This window comes from Numenius arquata, unplaced genomic scaffold, assembly GCF_964106895.1.
Source record: "Numenius arquata unplaced genomic scaffold, bNumArq3.hap1.1 HAP1_SCAFFOLD_1190, whole genome shotgun sequence".
Lineage (NCBI taxonomy): Eukaryota > Metazoa > Chordata > Aves > Charadriiformes > Scolopacidae > Numenius > Numenius arquata.
The window spans coordinates 1-15,071 of record NW_027414484.1 but is presented as its reverse complement, the minus strand read 5'-3'; the positions used below and the strand labels follow the sequence as shown (position 1 = coordinate 15,071).

The 15,071-nt window shown below is 69.0% G+C and overlaps 4 protein-coding genes across 4 annotated transcripts; 3 read left to right on the top strand and 1 right to left on the bottom strand.

Annotated features, from left to right (window-relative positions):
• Positions 1-1,818: 1,818 nt before the first annotated feature.
• On the top strand, positions 1,819-3,278 carry GPR152 (G protein-coupled receptor 152). Its single transcript, XM_074167167.1, is given in 4 exon segments — positions 1,819-2,011; positions 2,014-2,054; positions 2,056-2,801; positions 3,065-3,278. Coding segments are annotated over 4 exon segments (1,194 nt in total).
• Positions 3,279-5,777: 2,499 nt separating this feature from the next.
• Positions 5,778-10,315, top strand: CORO1B (coronin 1B). Its single transcript, XM_074167162.1, is given in 12 exon segments — positions 5,778-5,978; positions 6,102-6,224; positions 6,355-6,484; positions 6,584-6,765; positions 6,990-7,109; positions 7,184-7,288; positions 7,368-7,513; positions 7,625-7,682; positions 8,748-8,855; positions 8,857-8,994; positions 8,996-9,067; positions 10,190-10,315. Coding segments are annotated over 12 exon segments (1,509 nt in total).
• Positions 10,316-12,248: 1,933 nt separating this feature from the next.
• On the top strand, positions 12,249-12,899 carry PTPRCAP (protein tyrosine phosphatase receptor type C associated protein). The gene is given in 3 exon segments (XM_074167163.1): positions 12,249-12,266; positions 12,331-12,463; positions 12,466-12,899. Coding segments are annotated over 3 exon segments (585 nt in total).
• A 467-nt stretch (positions 12,900-13,366) lies between these two features.
• LOC141478034 (ribosomal protein S6 kinase beta-2-like) lies at positions 13,367-14,962 on the bottom strand (the record flags this gene model as incomplete). Its single annotated transcript, XM_074167168.1, has 5 exons — positions 13,367-13,384; positions 13,722-13,887; positions 14,419-14,531; positions 14,646-14,753; positions 14,885-14,962. Coding segments are annotated over 5 exons (483 nt in total), but the record flags the coding sequence as incomplete, so codon positions are not given.
• Between the last annotated feature and the right edge of the window lie 109 nt (positions 14,963-15,071).

Below are 15,071 nucleotides of genomic sequence, written 5' to 3'. Positions count from 1 at the left end.
CCCCAACACTCTCACCTCATGGCCACCATCAGTGTCCCCAGCAATAAACCGTGTCCCCAGCGATAAACCATGTCCCCAACCTTCTTACCCCATGGCCACCACCCGTGTCCCCAGCACCAACTCATGTCCCCAGTGCTCTCAACCCATGGCCACCACCCGTGTCCCCAGCACCAACTCATGTCCCCAGTGCTCTCAACCCATGGCCACCACCCGTGTCCCCAGCACCAACTCATGTCCCCAGTGCTCTCAACCCATGGCCACCATCAACGTCCCCAGCAATAAACCATGTCTCCAGCCTTCTCACCCTGTGGCCACCACCCATGTCCCCAGCACCAACCCATGTCCCCAGCATCAACCTGTGTCCCCAATGTTCTCACCCCATGGCCACCACCCATGTCCCCAGCACCAACCCACGTCCCCAGTGCTCTCATCCCGTGGCCACCACCCGTAACCCCAGCCCAGGCACCCATCCCCCCAACCAGGATGTGACAGCCGTGGGTGCCGTGGTGGCCTGGGCCCCCCCGTGTCACCGCGATACCATCAGCCCAGCTCAGCATCTGCAGGGCGGGTGGCAGCAGGAAACCAGCACGTGACAGGGAGATGCCACCACAGGGACATTGCCACACTGGCCCCCACTGGGACAGTCACGGCACATGTGTCCCCCCACCCCCACCTGGGGGGCTCCCCACTGCCCAGGGACCCCCAACTCCACACCCCATGGGGCCAGCACTGGGTGGCCACAGGTGTCAGGGGGTCCTGTCCCCCTGGCTGTCCCCTCTGCCCCCTGAGATTTGGGGGGGTCACTGTCAGGGTGAGATGGGGGGGGGGGGGGGTAGTGGGAGGAGCTTCCAAAGTGCAGCCCCTCCCACCTGCTCCCACATATAGGGCACCCCACAGCCGGGTGCTCCCCACCATTAAGGTAGGTCCTACACTATTTACTGCCATGGACACCCCCCACCCCCCCCAGGCAGGGGCTGGTGGGGTCTCCCTGGGCTTGTGGGGGGTGCGATGGCCTCAGCGGGCACGAGGTGGCACAGCCGGTGGGGGTGCCATAGTGGGGCATTGAGGGGGGTACCCCAAAATGAGGGCAGGGGAAAGCCAGGCTGCGGTGGGTTTGGGACGGGGGGGGGGGGCACTGGGTGGGCAACGGTGTGGTGCTGCAGGGCAGGGTGACATGGGAGGGGGTGACATGGGAGGGGGTGACATATGGAAGGGGGTGACGTATGGGAGGGGGTGACACAGGAGAGGGCAACACCAGAGGCGGTGACACCAGAGGGGGTGACATGGGAGGGGGTGACACTGGACGGGGTGACAAGTGGGAGAGGGGGACACCGGAGGTGATGATACGGGAGGGGGTGTCACCAGAGGGGGTGACACGGGATGGGGTGATATGGGAGGAGATGACACAGGAGGGGGCAACACCGGAGGGGGTGACATGGGAGGGGGTGACCCAGGAAGAGGTGACATGGGAGGGGGTGACACCCCCTTCCTGCAGCCCTGAGCCACCCGTGCCACCTGCAGGACCACATGACATATGGAAGGGGGTGACATGGGAGGGGGTGACACTGGATGGGGTAACACACGGGAGAGGGGGACACCGGAGGTGATGATACGGGAGGGGGTGTCACCAGAGGAGGTGACACAGGATGGGGTGATATGGGAGGAGATGACACAGGAGGGGGCAACACCGGAGGGGGTGACATGGGAGGGGGTGACACGGGAGGGGGTGACCCAGGAAGAGGTGACATGGGAGGGGGTGACACCCCCTTCCTGCAGCCCTGAGCCACCCGTGCCACCTGCAGGACCACAGCCCGGGTGATGGAGCCATTGAACGCCACGCTGCCCCCCACGCTGTCCCCACTGCCCCCCACCCTGATGCGGGACGGCCAGCTGCTGGTGGCCTGCGCGGCACTGGGGTTGCCGGCCAACGCCTTCACCCTCTGGCTAACGGGCTGGCGCCTGTGATGCCGGGGACTGGCCACCTTCATCTTCAGCCTGGCCACCTCCGACTTCTCTTCCTGGCCAACTCCCTCCTGCAAATCTGGTCGGTGGCCCCACGGCCACCAGTGGCTGCTGGGCACCCACCTCTGCCGCCTCCACAAGTTCCTCTACGGTTTGGGCTACTACAGCGGGCTCTTCTTGTTGGCCACCATCAGCCTGGACCGGTGCCTGTTGGTGGCCACCCGGCTCTGGTACCGGTGCCACCAGCCGACCCGTTTACCGGCGGTTTTGTGTGTGGGCTCCTGGCTAGTGGCGGGGCGTTGCAGCTTGCCCGACATGGCGTTGTCGGTAGCCGAAGAGGTGATGCCCGGTGTGGTGGTGTGCCACAGCCAGAAGGGGAGCTGGGAGGTCCCCATGCGGTGGCCGGAGGTGGCAATGGAAGGGCTACTGCCCTTCAGCGTGGTGGTGACGTGCCACGGAGCCGCCCTGGTGCTGGCCCGGTGCCGGCGTGGCCAAGGTGGCCGCCCGCCGGCCCGTCTCCAGCACATCTTGGTGGCCACGCTGAGCGCCTAGGTGCTGCTGCATCTGCCCTTCCAGGTCACCCAGGTCCTGCAGCTGGTTGTCCCCAAGCCACCGAGCCACCTCCTCTACCTGCTGGGGCTGGCCCTCAACCTGGGCAGTTGCCTCAACCCCTGGCTCTACCTGCTGCTGGGCACCTGCGCCTGCCACCACCTCGCCCGCCTGCCACCGGCCGTCCTGGCCTGCCTGGCACCCACCACCCTCGCCCACGTGCCACCGGCCACCGGCACCCCTGGGCCACCCACCACTGTCAGCTCTGTGCCACCCACTGCCATCACCTCTGTGCCACTCACCACCCTTGCCCACATGCCACCCTCCCTTGTCACCCTTGTGCCACCTGCCACCATCACCCCTGCGCCACCCTCTCCTGTCACCCCTGTGCCACCCACTGCCATCACCCCTGTGCCACTCACCACCCTTGCCCACATGCCACCCTCCCCTGTCACCCCTGTGCCACCCTCTCCTGTCCCCCCATGCCACCCACTGCCATCACCCCTGTGCCACTCACCACCCTTGCCCACATGCCACCCTCCCTTGTCACCCTTGTGCCACCTGCCACCATCACCCCTGTGCCACCCTCTCCTGTCACCCCTGTGCCACCCACTGCCATCACTTCTGTGCCATTCACCACCTTTGCCCACATGCCACCCTCCCCTGTCACCCCTGTGCCACCCACTGCCATCACCCCTGTGCCACCCACTGCTGTCACCCACCCACCAGCCGAAGCACCCATGGTGTCCCCACCGGCAACTCCATGAGCAACCCCAGCTGGCACAGCCATGGGGTGGCACAAGGCCAGGTGTCCCCTGTGTCCCTTATGTCCCCACTGTGCCCCTGGCTGGGGAGCCCCCCCCCCCCCACCATGTCCCGTGCCCACTCACACAGATGGGTCCCGAGTGGGGCACAGCCACCCGTGGGGACGTGGGGCACAGTGTGGCACTGGCTGGGTGAAGTGGGTACCCACGGTGGACCTATGCCCGGCCACCGTGAGGGGTGCTGGCTCTGCCCCATGGGGTGACCCTGCCCCATGGGGACCCTGCCCCACGGAGTGACCATGCCCCACGTGGGGACTGTGCCCCACGGAGTGGCTGTGCCCATGGGAACCCTGCCCCACGGGGTGACCGTGCCTTAGGGGGTGACCATGCCCCATGGGGACCCTCCCCATGGGGTGACCCTGCCCCACGGGGTGACCCTGCCCCACAGGGTGACGATGCCCATGGGGACCCTGCCCCATGGAATGACCATGCCCCACGCGGGGACTGTGCCCCACGGGGTGGCTGTGCCCATGGGAACCCTGCCCCATGGGGTGACCCTACCCATGGGGACCCTCCCCCACGGGGTGACCCTGCCCCACGGGGTGACCGTGCCCATGGGGACCCTGCCCCATATGTGATCCTGCCCACGGGGACCCTGCCCACGAGGTGACCCTCCTCACGGGGTGACCCTGCCCCACGGGGTGACCCTGCCCCATGGGGTGACCGTGCCCACGGGGACCCTGCCCCACGGGGTGACCCTGCCCCATGGGGTGACAGTGCCCACGGGGACGCTGCCCCATATGTGACCTTGCCCATGGGGACCCTGCCCCACGGGGTGACCCTGCCCCATGGGGTGACCGTGCCCACGGGGTGCCCCCCGGTACCGTGGGGGGCTCCCGCAGCTCCCACGTTGGCAGAGCCCCGGTACCCCCCCCCCCCCCCCCCCCCAGGCTTGTCCCACCCCTGCCCCCAATGTCCCCGTCCCGGTTCCGCTCCCCCCACCCGGTACCGGCTTCCCCCCGTGTCCCCCCCCCCCCCCCTTCCCCGGGCGCATGCGCGGGGCGGGGCGGGGCGGGGCGGCCCCGGTCACTTCCTGCCCCCGCCCCCTCCCGCCTCCGCCACCGGCCCCGCGCGCCGCCGCCGCCCGCTCCCACCGGCCCCGGTCCCGGTGAGTGCGGGGACGGCACCGCCACCCCCCCCCCCCCCCCTCACCCCCACACCCCCCCCCCCACACACTCCACCGCCACCCCCCTTGCCCCCCCCCCCCCCACCGCGGGACCCGCCGCCACCCGGGGCCGCGGGGATGGGACAGCACCGGGGCCCGGCGTGGGGGGACCGACCCGAACCCGGAGGGACCGTCCCTGACCCCGTCCCCGTCTCTGTCCCCCGAGGTTCCCTCCCCCCCCAAACCCCCCCCCCCCCCCCCGCCTCCCGTCCTCCTTCCTGGGGGCGGGGGGGGCATCCCTCTCCCCATCCCTGTCTCCGTCCCTGTCCCCCGAGGTCCCCCCCCATCCTCTTATCCTCTTTCCCGGGGGTCATCCCTGTCCCCTCCCCTGTCCCCATCCCTGTCCCCTTACCCAGCACGGCCACCCCTGTCCCTATCCCTGTCCCCATTTTTGTCCCCATCCCTGTCCCCTCACCCAGCAGGGCCACCCTTGTCCCTCTCCTTGTCCCCATCCCTGTCCCCTTACCCAGTAGGGCCACCCTTGTCCCTGTCCCCATTTTTGTCCCCTTACCCAGCATGGCCACCCCATCCCCATCCTTGTCCCCTCACCCAGCAGGGCCACCCTTGTCCCTCTCCTTGTCCCCATCCCTGTCGCCTTACCCAGTAGGGCCACCCTTGTCCCTGTCCCCATTTTTGTCCCCATCCCTGTCCCCTTACCCAGCATGGCTACCCCATCCCCATCCTTGTCCCCTCACCCAGCAGGGCCACCCTTCTTCCTCTCCTCGTCCCCATCCCTCTCCTTGTCCCCATCCCTGCCCCCTTACCCAGCGTGACCACCCCTGTCCCCATGCGTGTCCCCTTACCCAGCGGGGTAAGACCACCCCTGTCCCCATTTTTGTCCCCGTCTCTGTCCCCATCCCTGTCCTTGTCCCCTGACCCGACAGAGCCATACCTGCCCCCCACCCCCTCACCCCTCCGCCTTTCTACCCCCGTCCCCCTACCCAGGGGACCACCCTTGTCCCCATCCCCATCTCCGGAGGGGTCAGCCCTGTCCCCACTGCGGGTGGGACGCTCCCTGTCCCTGTCCCCGAGCCCCCCGCCGTGGGACAGGGCCAAGCCTGGGAGGGGTTTGTTTGCCCGGAGGGCACAGAGGGCAGCCCGGGCTTCCCGCTCCCGGGAGGGGCCGAGCCGCCCTTTACCCAGGGCGGGGGGACACGGGACGGGGACGATACCTCCCCTGTCCCCTCCTCCTGGCTCTGCCCTACATTTTGGGGTGTCCCCACCGGCGGCGGCGGCTGACCCCGGGCTTGGGGGTACCCCCCCCCCCCCCCCCAGCCATGTCGTTTCGGAAGGTGGTACGCCAGAGCAAGTTCCGGCACGTTTTCGGGCAGCCGGTGAAGACGGAGCAGTGTTACGATGACATCCGCGTGTCCCGCGTCACCTGGGACAGCACCTTCTGCGCCGTCAACCCTGCCTTCCTCGCCATCATCGTGGAGGCCAGCGGCGGCGGCGCCTTCCTCGTCCTCCCCTTGCACAAGGTGACACCAAAGGGGGTGGTGGGGGGGGGGGGGGTTCCGTCCTGTTGGGTGACCGACCACCCCCCCCACCACCACCCCCCCCCCATCCTTTTATTTTTGTTAACTTTGTCACTTTGTCCCCAGACCGGGCGCATCGACAAGTCGTACCCCACGGTTTGCGGGCACACGGGGCCCGTCCTGGACATCGACTGGTGTCCCCACAACGACCACGTCATCGCCAGCGGCTCGGAGGACTGCACCGTCATGGTGAGGGAAGTGGGGGGGGGGGGGTGGCCGGAGAGGGGGGGGTGTGTGTGTGTGTGTGGGGGGGGAAGCCCCTCCTTTGCCCCGCCGTCCCTTCCCTTTGGCCACTGTCCCTTTTCTCTGGTCCCCTCAGGTGTGGCAGATTCCCGAGAACGGGCTGAGCCAGCCGCTGACGGAACCGGTGGTGGTGCTGGAGGGACACTCCAAACGGGTGGGCATCATCTCCTGGCACCCCACCGCCCGCAACGTCCTCCTCAGCGCAGGTAAACGGGCTTGGGGACGTACGTGTGTGTGTGTGTGTGTGTGTGTGTGTTTGGGTGGCGGGGAGGTGACGGAGGTGACGATCCCGGTGGGCGTCCCAGGTTGCGACAACGTGGTGCTGATCTGGAACGTGGGGACGGCGGAGGAACTGTACCGCCTGGAGGGGCTACACCCCGACCTCATCTACAGCGTCAGCTGGAGCCGCGACGGTTCCCGCTTCTGCACCGCCTGCAAGGACAAGAGCGTCCGCGTCATCGACCCCCGCCGTGGCACCGTGGTGGCCGTGAGTGTGTCCCGACCCCCCTCCCCGGGGGGAGACTTGGCACCCTGCCTATCTCCCCAAGGTGCCACCCTGCCCTTGGTCCATGGGGGGAATCCTCCCCCAACCCTGTTCTCGTGGTCCACGCTGTCCCGTGTCCCTTGGGTGTCCCCTGCCCCTCCTCGGGGTGCTGTGACGGTGCTGTGACATCCCCCCCCCCCCACACGCACGCTTTGTCCCTTCGGCAGGAGAAGGAGCGGGCACACGAGGGGGCTCGGCCCATGCGGGCCATCTTCTTGGCCGACGGCAAGATCTTCACCACCGGCTTCAGCCGCATGAGCGAGCGGCAGCTGGCACTGTGGGACACGGTGAGGGACACCCCGGGGGGGTCCCATGGGACCGTGTCGGGGTGCTCGCCGGGGCTGACACGCCCACCCCACAGGAGAACCTGGAGGAACCCATGGGGCTGCAGGAGCTGGACTCCAGCAACGGGGCTCTGCTGCCCTTCTACGACCCCGACACCAACGTGGTTTACGTCTGCGGCAAGGTACGGGCCACCCCCCCCACCCCAACCTCACCCGCGGGTCACCTGTCACCCGGGGACCCCTCTAACGGCCTGTCCCCAGGGTGACTCGAGCATCCGGTACTTTGAGATCACAGAGGAACCACCCTACATCCACTTCCTCAACACCTTCACCAGTAAAGAGCCCCAGCGGGGCATGGGCTGGATGCCCAAGCGGGGGCTGGACGTCAGCAAGTGCGAGATCGCCAGGTGGGCACGGGGACACGGTGGGGACAAGGTGGGGATCCCCCCCCCATTGACACCCCCCCCCCCCACATCCCTATGACCCCCCCCTTTTTCTTCTCCCCCCCCCGCCACCAGGTTCTACAAGCTACACGAGCGCAAGTGTGAGCCCATCATCATGACGGTGCCAAGGAAGGTCAGTGGGGACCCAGGGGGGTGGCAGGGATGGGGACACCCCCCCCCCGTCTGGGCATGGCAGGAGGGTGGGGGGACCTGGGCAGGGGGAGGTGGCTGGGTGGGAGGTCCTCAATCAGGCTGGGTGGGGGTCCCCATGGGGGCTATTTGGGGTCCCTGGGCAGGACATGGTGCCTGGGTGGGGGTCCCTATGGCATCTGTGTGGGGTCCCTGGCTGGGTGGGGGTCCCTGGGGGGGCTGGGTGGGGTCCTGGGGCAGAACACAGTGGTGGGGTCCCCATGGAGGACATTGGGGAGATCCCTGGACAGGACATGGTGGCTGGGTTGGGGGTCCCTGTAGTGGCTTTGTGGGGTCCCTGGGTAGGACACAGCGGCTGGGTGGGGGGGGGGTCCTCAATCAGGCTGGGTGGGGGACCCATGGGGGCTGCGTGGGGGTCCCTGGGCAGGAGATGGTGCCTGGGTGGGGGTCCCCATGGGTTCTGTGTGGGGTCCCAGGGCAGGAGATGGTGCCCGGGTGGGGGTTCCCTGGGCAGGAGATGGTGCCTGGGTGGGGGTGTCCCATGGGGGCTCCATGTGGGGGTCCCAGAGCAGGTCATTGTGCCTGGGTTGGGGGGGTCCCCAATCAGGCTGGGTGGGGGTCCCAGTGGGAGCTGTGTGGGGTCCCAGGGCAGGACATGGGGGCTGGGTGGGGGGGGGGTCCCCATGGTGCCCGGATGGGGGGTCCCTGGGCAGGACATGGTGCCTGGGTGGGGGTGTCCCATGGGGGGTCCATGTGGGGGTCCCTGGGCAGGACATGGTGCCTGGGCGGGGGGGTTCCCCATGGGGTCTGTGTGTGGGGTCCCTGGGAGGGACATGGGGGCTGGGTGGGGGGGGGTCCATGTGGGGGTCCCAGGGCAGGTCATTGTGCCTGGGTTGGGGGGGGTCCCAATGGGTTCCGTGTGGGGTCCCTGAGCAGGAGATGGTACCTGGGTGGGGGTCCCAAGGCAGGACACGGTGCCTGGGTGTCCCCAGGAGTGTCCCCTCTGACATTGCCGGGGCTGGGGGGGGGTGGGGATGTGGGGGCGCAGTCGGACCTTTTCCAGGATGACCTGTACCCCGACACGGCGGGTCCCGAGGCGGCCATGGAGGCGGAGGAGTGGGTGGCGGGGCGCACGGCGGGGCCGGTGCTGGTGTCCCCTGCGCCAGGCCTACGTCCCCAGCAAGCAGCGGGATCTCAAGGTGAGCCGCCGCCCCCTCCTCCACGAGAGCCGCCCCCCCGCCGCCGCCACCGCCGCCGCCGCCGCCGCCGCCGGACCCACCACCCCACCCTCCACGCCCCCCCGCCGCACCCGCCCCCGCCCGCCTCAGCGCCCCCCCGGCACTGGGCACCCTCCCCGCTGCGCCCACGGTAGGTGTAGGGGGGGTGTCTCTAGGGGTGGGTGGGGTCTCTGTGGGTGGGGCTGTGGAGTGGGTGGGGGCTATGTGGGTGGGGCTATGGGGTGGGTGGGGTCTGTGGGTGGGGCTATGGGGTGGGTGAGGTCTCCAGGTGGGGTCTGTGGGCGGGGCTATGGAATGGGTGGGGTCTGTGGGCGGGGCTGGGGAGTGGGTGGGGTCTGTGGGTGGGGCTATGGGGTGGGTGAGGTCTCCAGGTGGGGTCTGTGGGCGGGGCTATGGAATGGGTGGGGTCTTTGGGTGGGGCTATGGGGTGGGTGGGGTTTCTGTGGGTGGGGCTATGGAGTGGGTGGGGTTTCTGTGGGTGGGGCTGAGGAGTGGGTGGGGTTTCTGTGGGTGGGGCTATGGGGTGGGTGGGGTCTGTGGGCGGGGCTGGGGAGGTGGGTGGGGTCTGTGGGCGGGGCTGGGGAGTGGGTGGGGTTTCTGTGGGCGGGGCTGGGGAGTGGGTGGGGTTTCTGTGGGTGGGGCTATGGGGTGGGTGGGGTCTGTGGGTGGGGCTATGGAATGGGTGGGGTCTGTGGGCGGGGCTGGGGAGTGGGTGGGGTCTGTGGGTGGGGCTGGGGAGTGGGTGGGGTTTCTGTGGGCGGGGCTGGGGAGTGGGTGGGGTTTCTGTGGGCGGGGCTGGGGAGTGGGTGGGGTCTGTGGGTGGGGCTATGGAATGGGTGGGGTCTGTGGGCGGGGCTGGGGAGTGGGTGGGGTTTCTGTGGGTGGGGCTATGGGGTGGGTGGGGTCTGTGGGTGGGGCTATGGAATGGGTGGGGTCTGTGGGGTGGGTAGGTTCTCTGTGGGTGGGGCTCTTGAGGGGGTGGGGCCATACTGGGGAAGTGGGTGGGGCCAAGGTGGGCGGGGCTAGCTCTCGGTGGGCGGGGTCTGTGATTTGACAGGGGCATGTCCTGGGTGGGGCCAGGGAAGTCGGGGGGGGGTTCTGCATAGGTGGGGCCGGGCTGGGGGTGATGGTCATTCACTCCCCCCACCCCAACCCCACCCCACCCCACCCCCCAGATAGGTGTGTGGGTGTGGCTTCTGTGGGCGTGGCCCTGGTGGGCGTGGCTGACGGCAGTGTTGGGGGGTGCTCGCAGGGGGGCGGGCGGCTGGAGGAGGTGCTGCAGGAGGTGGCGGCCCTGCGGGCGCTGGTGGCGGAGCAGGGCCACCGCATCGCCCGCCTGGAGGAGCAGCTCAGCCGCCTCGAGAACGGCCACGTCTAGGGACCACCACCCCACCCCCCCTCAGGGACCAAACCCCCCCCCCCCCCCGCCCCCGGGGACACCCCTCTCCCCGCCTGCCAGGGACCATGCCTGCGCCCCAGGGGCCCCCGAGCCCTCCCCCCTACCCTGGGGTCTGTCCCCATGTGTCCCCCCCCCGCCCCGCTGTGTCCTTCTCCCGTGGGAGGGCTGGCCACCCCTCTGGCAGCTCCCCCCTTCTCCCCATTGCCTTACTGGGTGCTGCCCCCCCTTTCCCCCCCCCCCAAAAAAAAAAATCATGGACCATTCCTTCCCCCCCATGTCCTCAGGCTGGGGGATGCTCCTGGGATCAAACACTACCCCCTGCACCCCCTGTCCCCGTGTCCCCCCCCTCTCCTGTGGGGCAGGGCACAATCTGCTCCCCTTCCCCCGAACTGTGGAATATTGTCCCCCCTATATTTTGGGGGCGGCTTCTCCCTCCCTTCTTTATTGTTCCCTCCCCCGTCCCTCCTCCTCCTTACAGTGCAGGGTCAAAAACTATATTTTCACTCCAAATAAAGGACTTTATAAGAAAAGTGCTGGATGGGGCTGGGGGGTAGGGGGGCGGTTGCTGTGGGGTTTGGAGGGGGGGCTCTTTGTGGGGCCAGGGAGCTCTGAAGTCTGTAGTGGGGGCGAAGAGGGGGGGGGACAGGAAGGCGCAGCGGTCACGGGTGAGAGCTCACCCGCCTCGGCAGGAAACGGGGCGATGCAGCGGGGGTGGCTTGCACCCCATAGGAACCGCTTGCCCCCCACCTCCCCAAGCAACGCTGTGCCCTGGGGACCCCTGTACACGTGTGTCACATCATCCTGTGTGTGGGGGGTGCTCCTTTGGTGTCCCCAGGGGGGTAGAGAATATCGTGGTCCCATGGGGTTGGTGGTGCCAGGATGGTGGTGGGGCTCCGGTGACCCCAGAATAGGGAGCAGGGGACAGCCAGGAGGGATCGTAGCGTGTCCCCGCTGCTGGCAGCCACCCCGGGTTTCCAGGGCCCTGGGTGCATTTCGGGTAGGCGGGGGGGGGGGGGACAACACACGCAGCCAGCACCTCGCCTCCCCCTGCATCGACACATCCGCTGTGTGGGGGGGCAGGAAGCGCCAGGGGGGCCCTCCCCCCCCCCACCAGCAGCACGGCTGGCACCCGCAGCACCGGGACCTGCTCCGGCAGCACCCGCTGATGGTGAGCACCCCTAAAAGTGGGGCGGGATGGGAAATGCGGGGACTGGGACCTGGGGGGGGGGGGCGGGTAGGGGGGCATCCCCCGAAATGGGAGTGACGTGGTGGGAGGTGGGCAGGCCCTTCTGCAACTTCATTTTCCCCTGCTAAATCTTGGGGGGGGGGGGGGGGGGGCAAATTCGGCTCCCGCTGCCCTTCCCCCACCTTCCACTGGTGCTGCCCCAGGGGCTGGGGGGGTTGGGGGGCAGCAATGGTGGGTCCATGGGGCAGATCCTCCTCCCACAGTGGGGCTGGGGGGGGACGGGGTGGACAGAGGGGCCTGGCGGTGCTGGGGGGCAGGTTTTGGGGTGGGGGGGTGTTGAGGGGGAGGTTTTTGGGGGGGTGAGGAGTGTTAAGAGCTGCACGGGGAGGCTGGGGAGATGAGGGGGGGGCATGTTGGGGGGGTGCGGGCAGCATGGTGGGGCTGGGGGCTCAAGGTGGAGGTTGGAAGTGCTGGGTGGGGGGAGGAAAACCATGTTGGGGGGGTGGAATGCTGTGGGGCTGTGCAGCCATGTGGGGCAGCCTGGCACCCATGCAGGGTTGGGGGCGGGGGGGGGTGCAGGACCCAGCTCTTCTTCCCCAGCACCCGCAGGTGCTGCGGCACCCGCCACCCACAGCTTCCCGTCACTGTCACCGGTGCGAGGTGGGGTGGGAATGGCCCCATCCCCATCCCCGCTGCCCTTCGCCCCGGCCCTACCCGTTTTCCGGGATGGGGTTGCCACCCCAGGTACGGGAAACGCCATGGACGGGTGCCAGGCACATGGCGGTGACCCCGCTGCCCTCGCCCACAGGCTGGAGCTCGGTGGTACCCGCCGGTACTGGTGCTACTGGTGTCGGCCGGGTCGGTGGCGGCGGGGGAACCGGTGGGGAGCCACAGCGACCGGGCGGTGGGGGCCCTGCTGGGGCTGCTGCTCTGCCTGGTGGTGGGCTGGCCCTGGCATGGCACCATCTCTGCCGGGTCTCAGCCGGGCGCTACCACCCCCGGCCCATGGGCAGGCGGGCGCTGGAGCTGCTGCGGGGACGCTGGCAGCGGCTGTGGGGACAGGGTGACACTGAGACACAGCCCTACCAAGGGGACGGGGAGGTGACGGCAGCCCCCCCGGATGAGGAGGAAGAGCTGATGCCGTGGAGCCAGGAGCACCGGCCGGAGGAGAAGGAGGAGGAGGAGGAGGAGGAGGAGGAAGGGGAGGAAGAAGAGGAAGAGAAAGAGGCCGAGGTGGCCCCCCAGGGTGGGGAGAGCCCCCCATTGGACGGGGGGGAGGCGGCGGGGGGCAGTGCCGAGGCCCTGCTCAGCGACCTCCATGCCTTCTCGGGGACGGCGGGCTGGGGGGAGGCACGGCCAAACGTCACCGCCCTGTGACAGCCCCCCCCCCCCCCGTGAATGGCCCCCACCCTATGAATGGCCCCTGCTCTATGAATGGCCCCCGCTCTATGAATGGACCCCGCTCTATGAATGGACCCTGCCCTGCCCACCTGGGACCCCCCCCCACCCTCCAGCACAGGCTCCTGATTGGCTGGACGGGCCTGGGCGCTTGACCAATAAAAAAAGAAAAGCCAAAACCCAAGCCGCTCTGCCCACCTATGGCTGGCAGCGTGAGGGGGCGTGGCCTCGGGGGGGGGAAATGGGCGGGGCTAAGGGGAAGGGTGTGGCACGGGGAAAGACCAAAGGGCTTGATGCAAGGGGTGGAGCCTGGGGAAGGGGGAGGAGCTTAATAAAGGGGCGGGGCTTGGCACGGGGGAGGGGGTGGAGCCCCAACCCCACCCTTTCAGGGGGTCCCTCCCCAAGAACCGGCCCCCCCCCCCCCGCCCCCCCCCAGCACAGGACCACTATGGCCTCATCAAGTCCTTTAATTGGCACATGTCCAGCAGCCACGCCCACCCCCGGGAAGGGGGGGGGGGCACACCCTGGGGATGGGGGGGGGGGGGGGCCCCCACACCCCGGGGTGCCCCCCTGCTCCCCCCAAACCCAGCCCCACCTGGGGCCAGGAAGCTGTGCCCGAGGAGGACGGGGGGGGGGGGGGGGTGGGGGGGGCTGGGGGGGGGAGGGCCGTGCCTGCAGCAGTCCAGGAGCACACACACACACACACCCCCCCCCCAACCCCCAGCCCCACAAAGGGGGGGGCACCAGGCCCCTCCCCCCCCCTCCCCCCCCCCTCCCCTGCCCCCCCACCCCTACCCCTACCTGGCCACCCGCCCCCGGCCCCCCCTTCTGCTTCTTGGCACCCCCTGAGGTCTTGATGGGCAGGGGGGCTGTGCCCTCGGGCGGGGGGGGCAGGCTGCCCCCCAGCTCCATCGGCTCCCCCGTTGCCCCCGGCTTGAATGCCTCGAAGGGGGAGAACTTCACGGGGCTGGGGGGGGGTAGGAAGGGGGGAAATGTGGGGGGGGGGAGCGTGAGCCGGGGGCGGGGGGGGGGGTCGGGCAGCCCATGCCCACAGACCCCCTTCCCCAACCCTGCCATTTGCCCCCCCCATCCTCCTTAGCCCCCCAGCACTGTCCTCTTGTGCGCAAGACCCCCCCCAACATGTGCCAGGGGCACCAAGTGCCCCCCCCATCCTCCTTACCCCCCCCCCCAGCACTGTCCCCTTGTACCCAAGACACCCCCCCCCCCCCAACATGTGCCAGGGCACCAAATGCCCCCCCATCCTCCTTACCCCCCCCAGAACTGTCCCCTTGTACCTACCCACCCCCACCCCGTGTCCCCCCCCCACCCCATGGTGCTCACCCCAAAGCCCCAGCCCCTCTTCTCCCCACACTGCCCCCATCCCAAAGCCCCACCACCACCACCACCATCACTGCCGTGCCCCGCAGCACCCACCCCACTGCCCCCCCCCCCACCCCCCACCAGCCCAGCCCCCCCCACCCCCCGACCCTGGGGGTACCTGACGGGGGTGCGGGGGCTGCTGTTGAGGCGACGGGGGGAGCGCACCTTGGGCTGGAAGGAGAACCCCTCCTTGATGCTCTCCAGCACCGAGGGGGCCACGTAGGTGAAGCCCTGCGGGCAGAATTGGGGGGGGGGATGTCAGGGTGGTGGGTGGGTGGGTGGGTGCTGGGTGCCCCCCACCCCATTGTGTCCCATCCCTTTTCCCCCCCGCCCCCCCCCACCTACCAAGAAGGCCTGGTTGGCACTTTCACTGATGGCGGCATCATCCGGGCTGTCGACCGGCGTCTGGCGGGTGAAGCGGGTGTCGAACTGGCTGACGTCCTCCTCCGACTGCTGCGGGGGGGGGGGGGGGGGGGGGAGGAGTGGGCAGTGGGTGCTCCCATGGGTGCCCCCCCCCTCCCAAAAAAAAAAAAACCCAACAAACCACACACACACACACCCTCCTCCCCACCCCCAAGTCATACCAGGCAGGGTTTGAAGGGGGGGTCCAGCCTTCGGGCCAGCAGGTCCTCCCAGTTGATGTGGCGGAAGAAGGGCTGCTTCTGCAGGCAGCAAAACGGTGAGGGGGGGGGGGTCAGGCAGGATTGGGGGGGGGTGTGTGTGATCACCTAGCCCCCCCCCCCCCCCCCCCATCCCACCCTCCTGCCCACC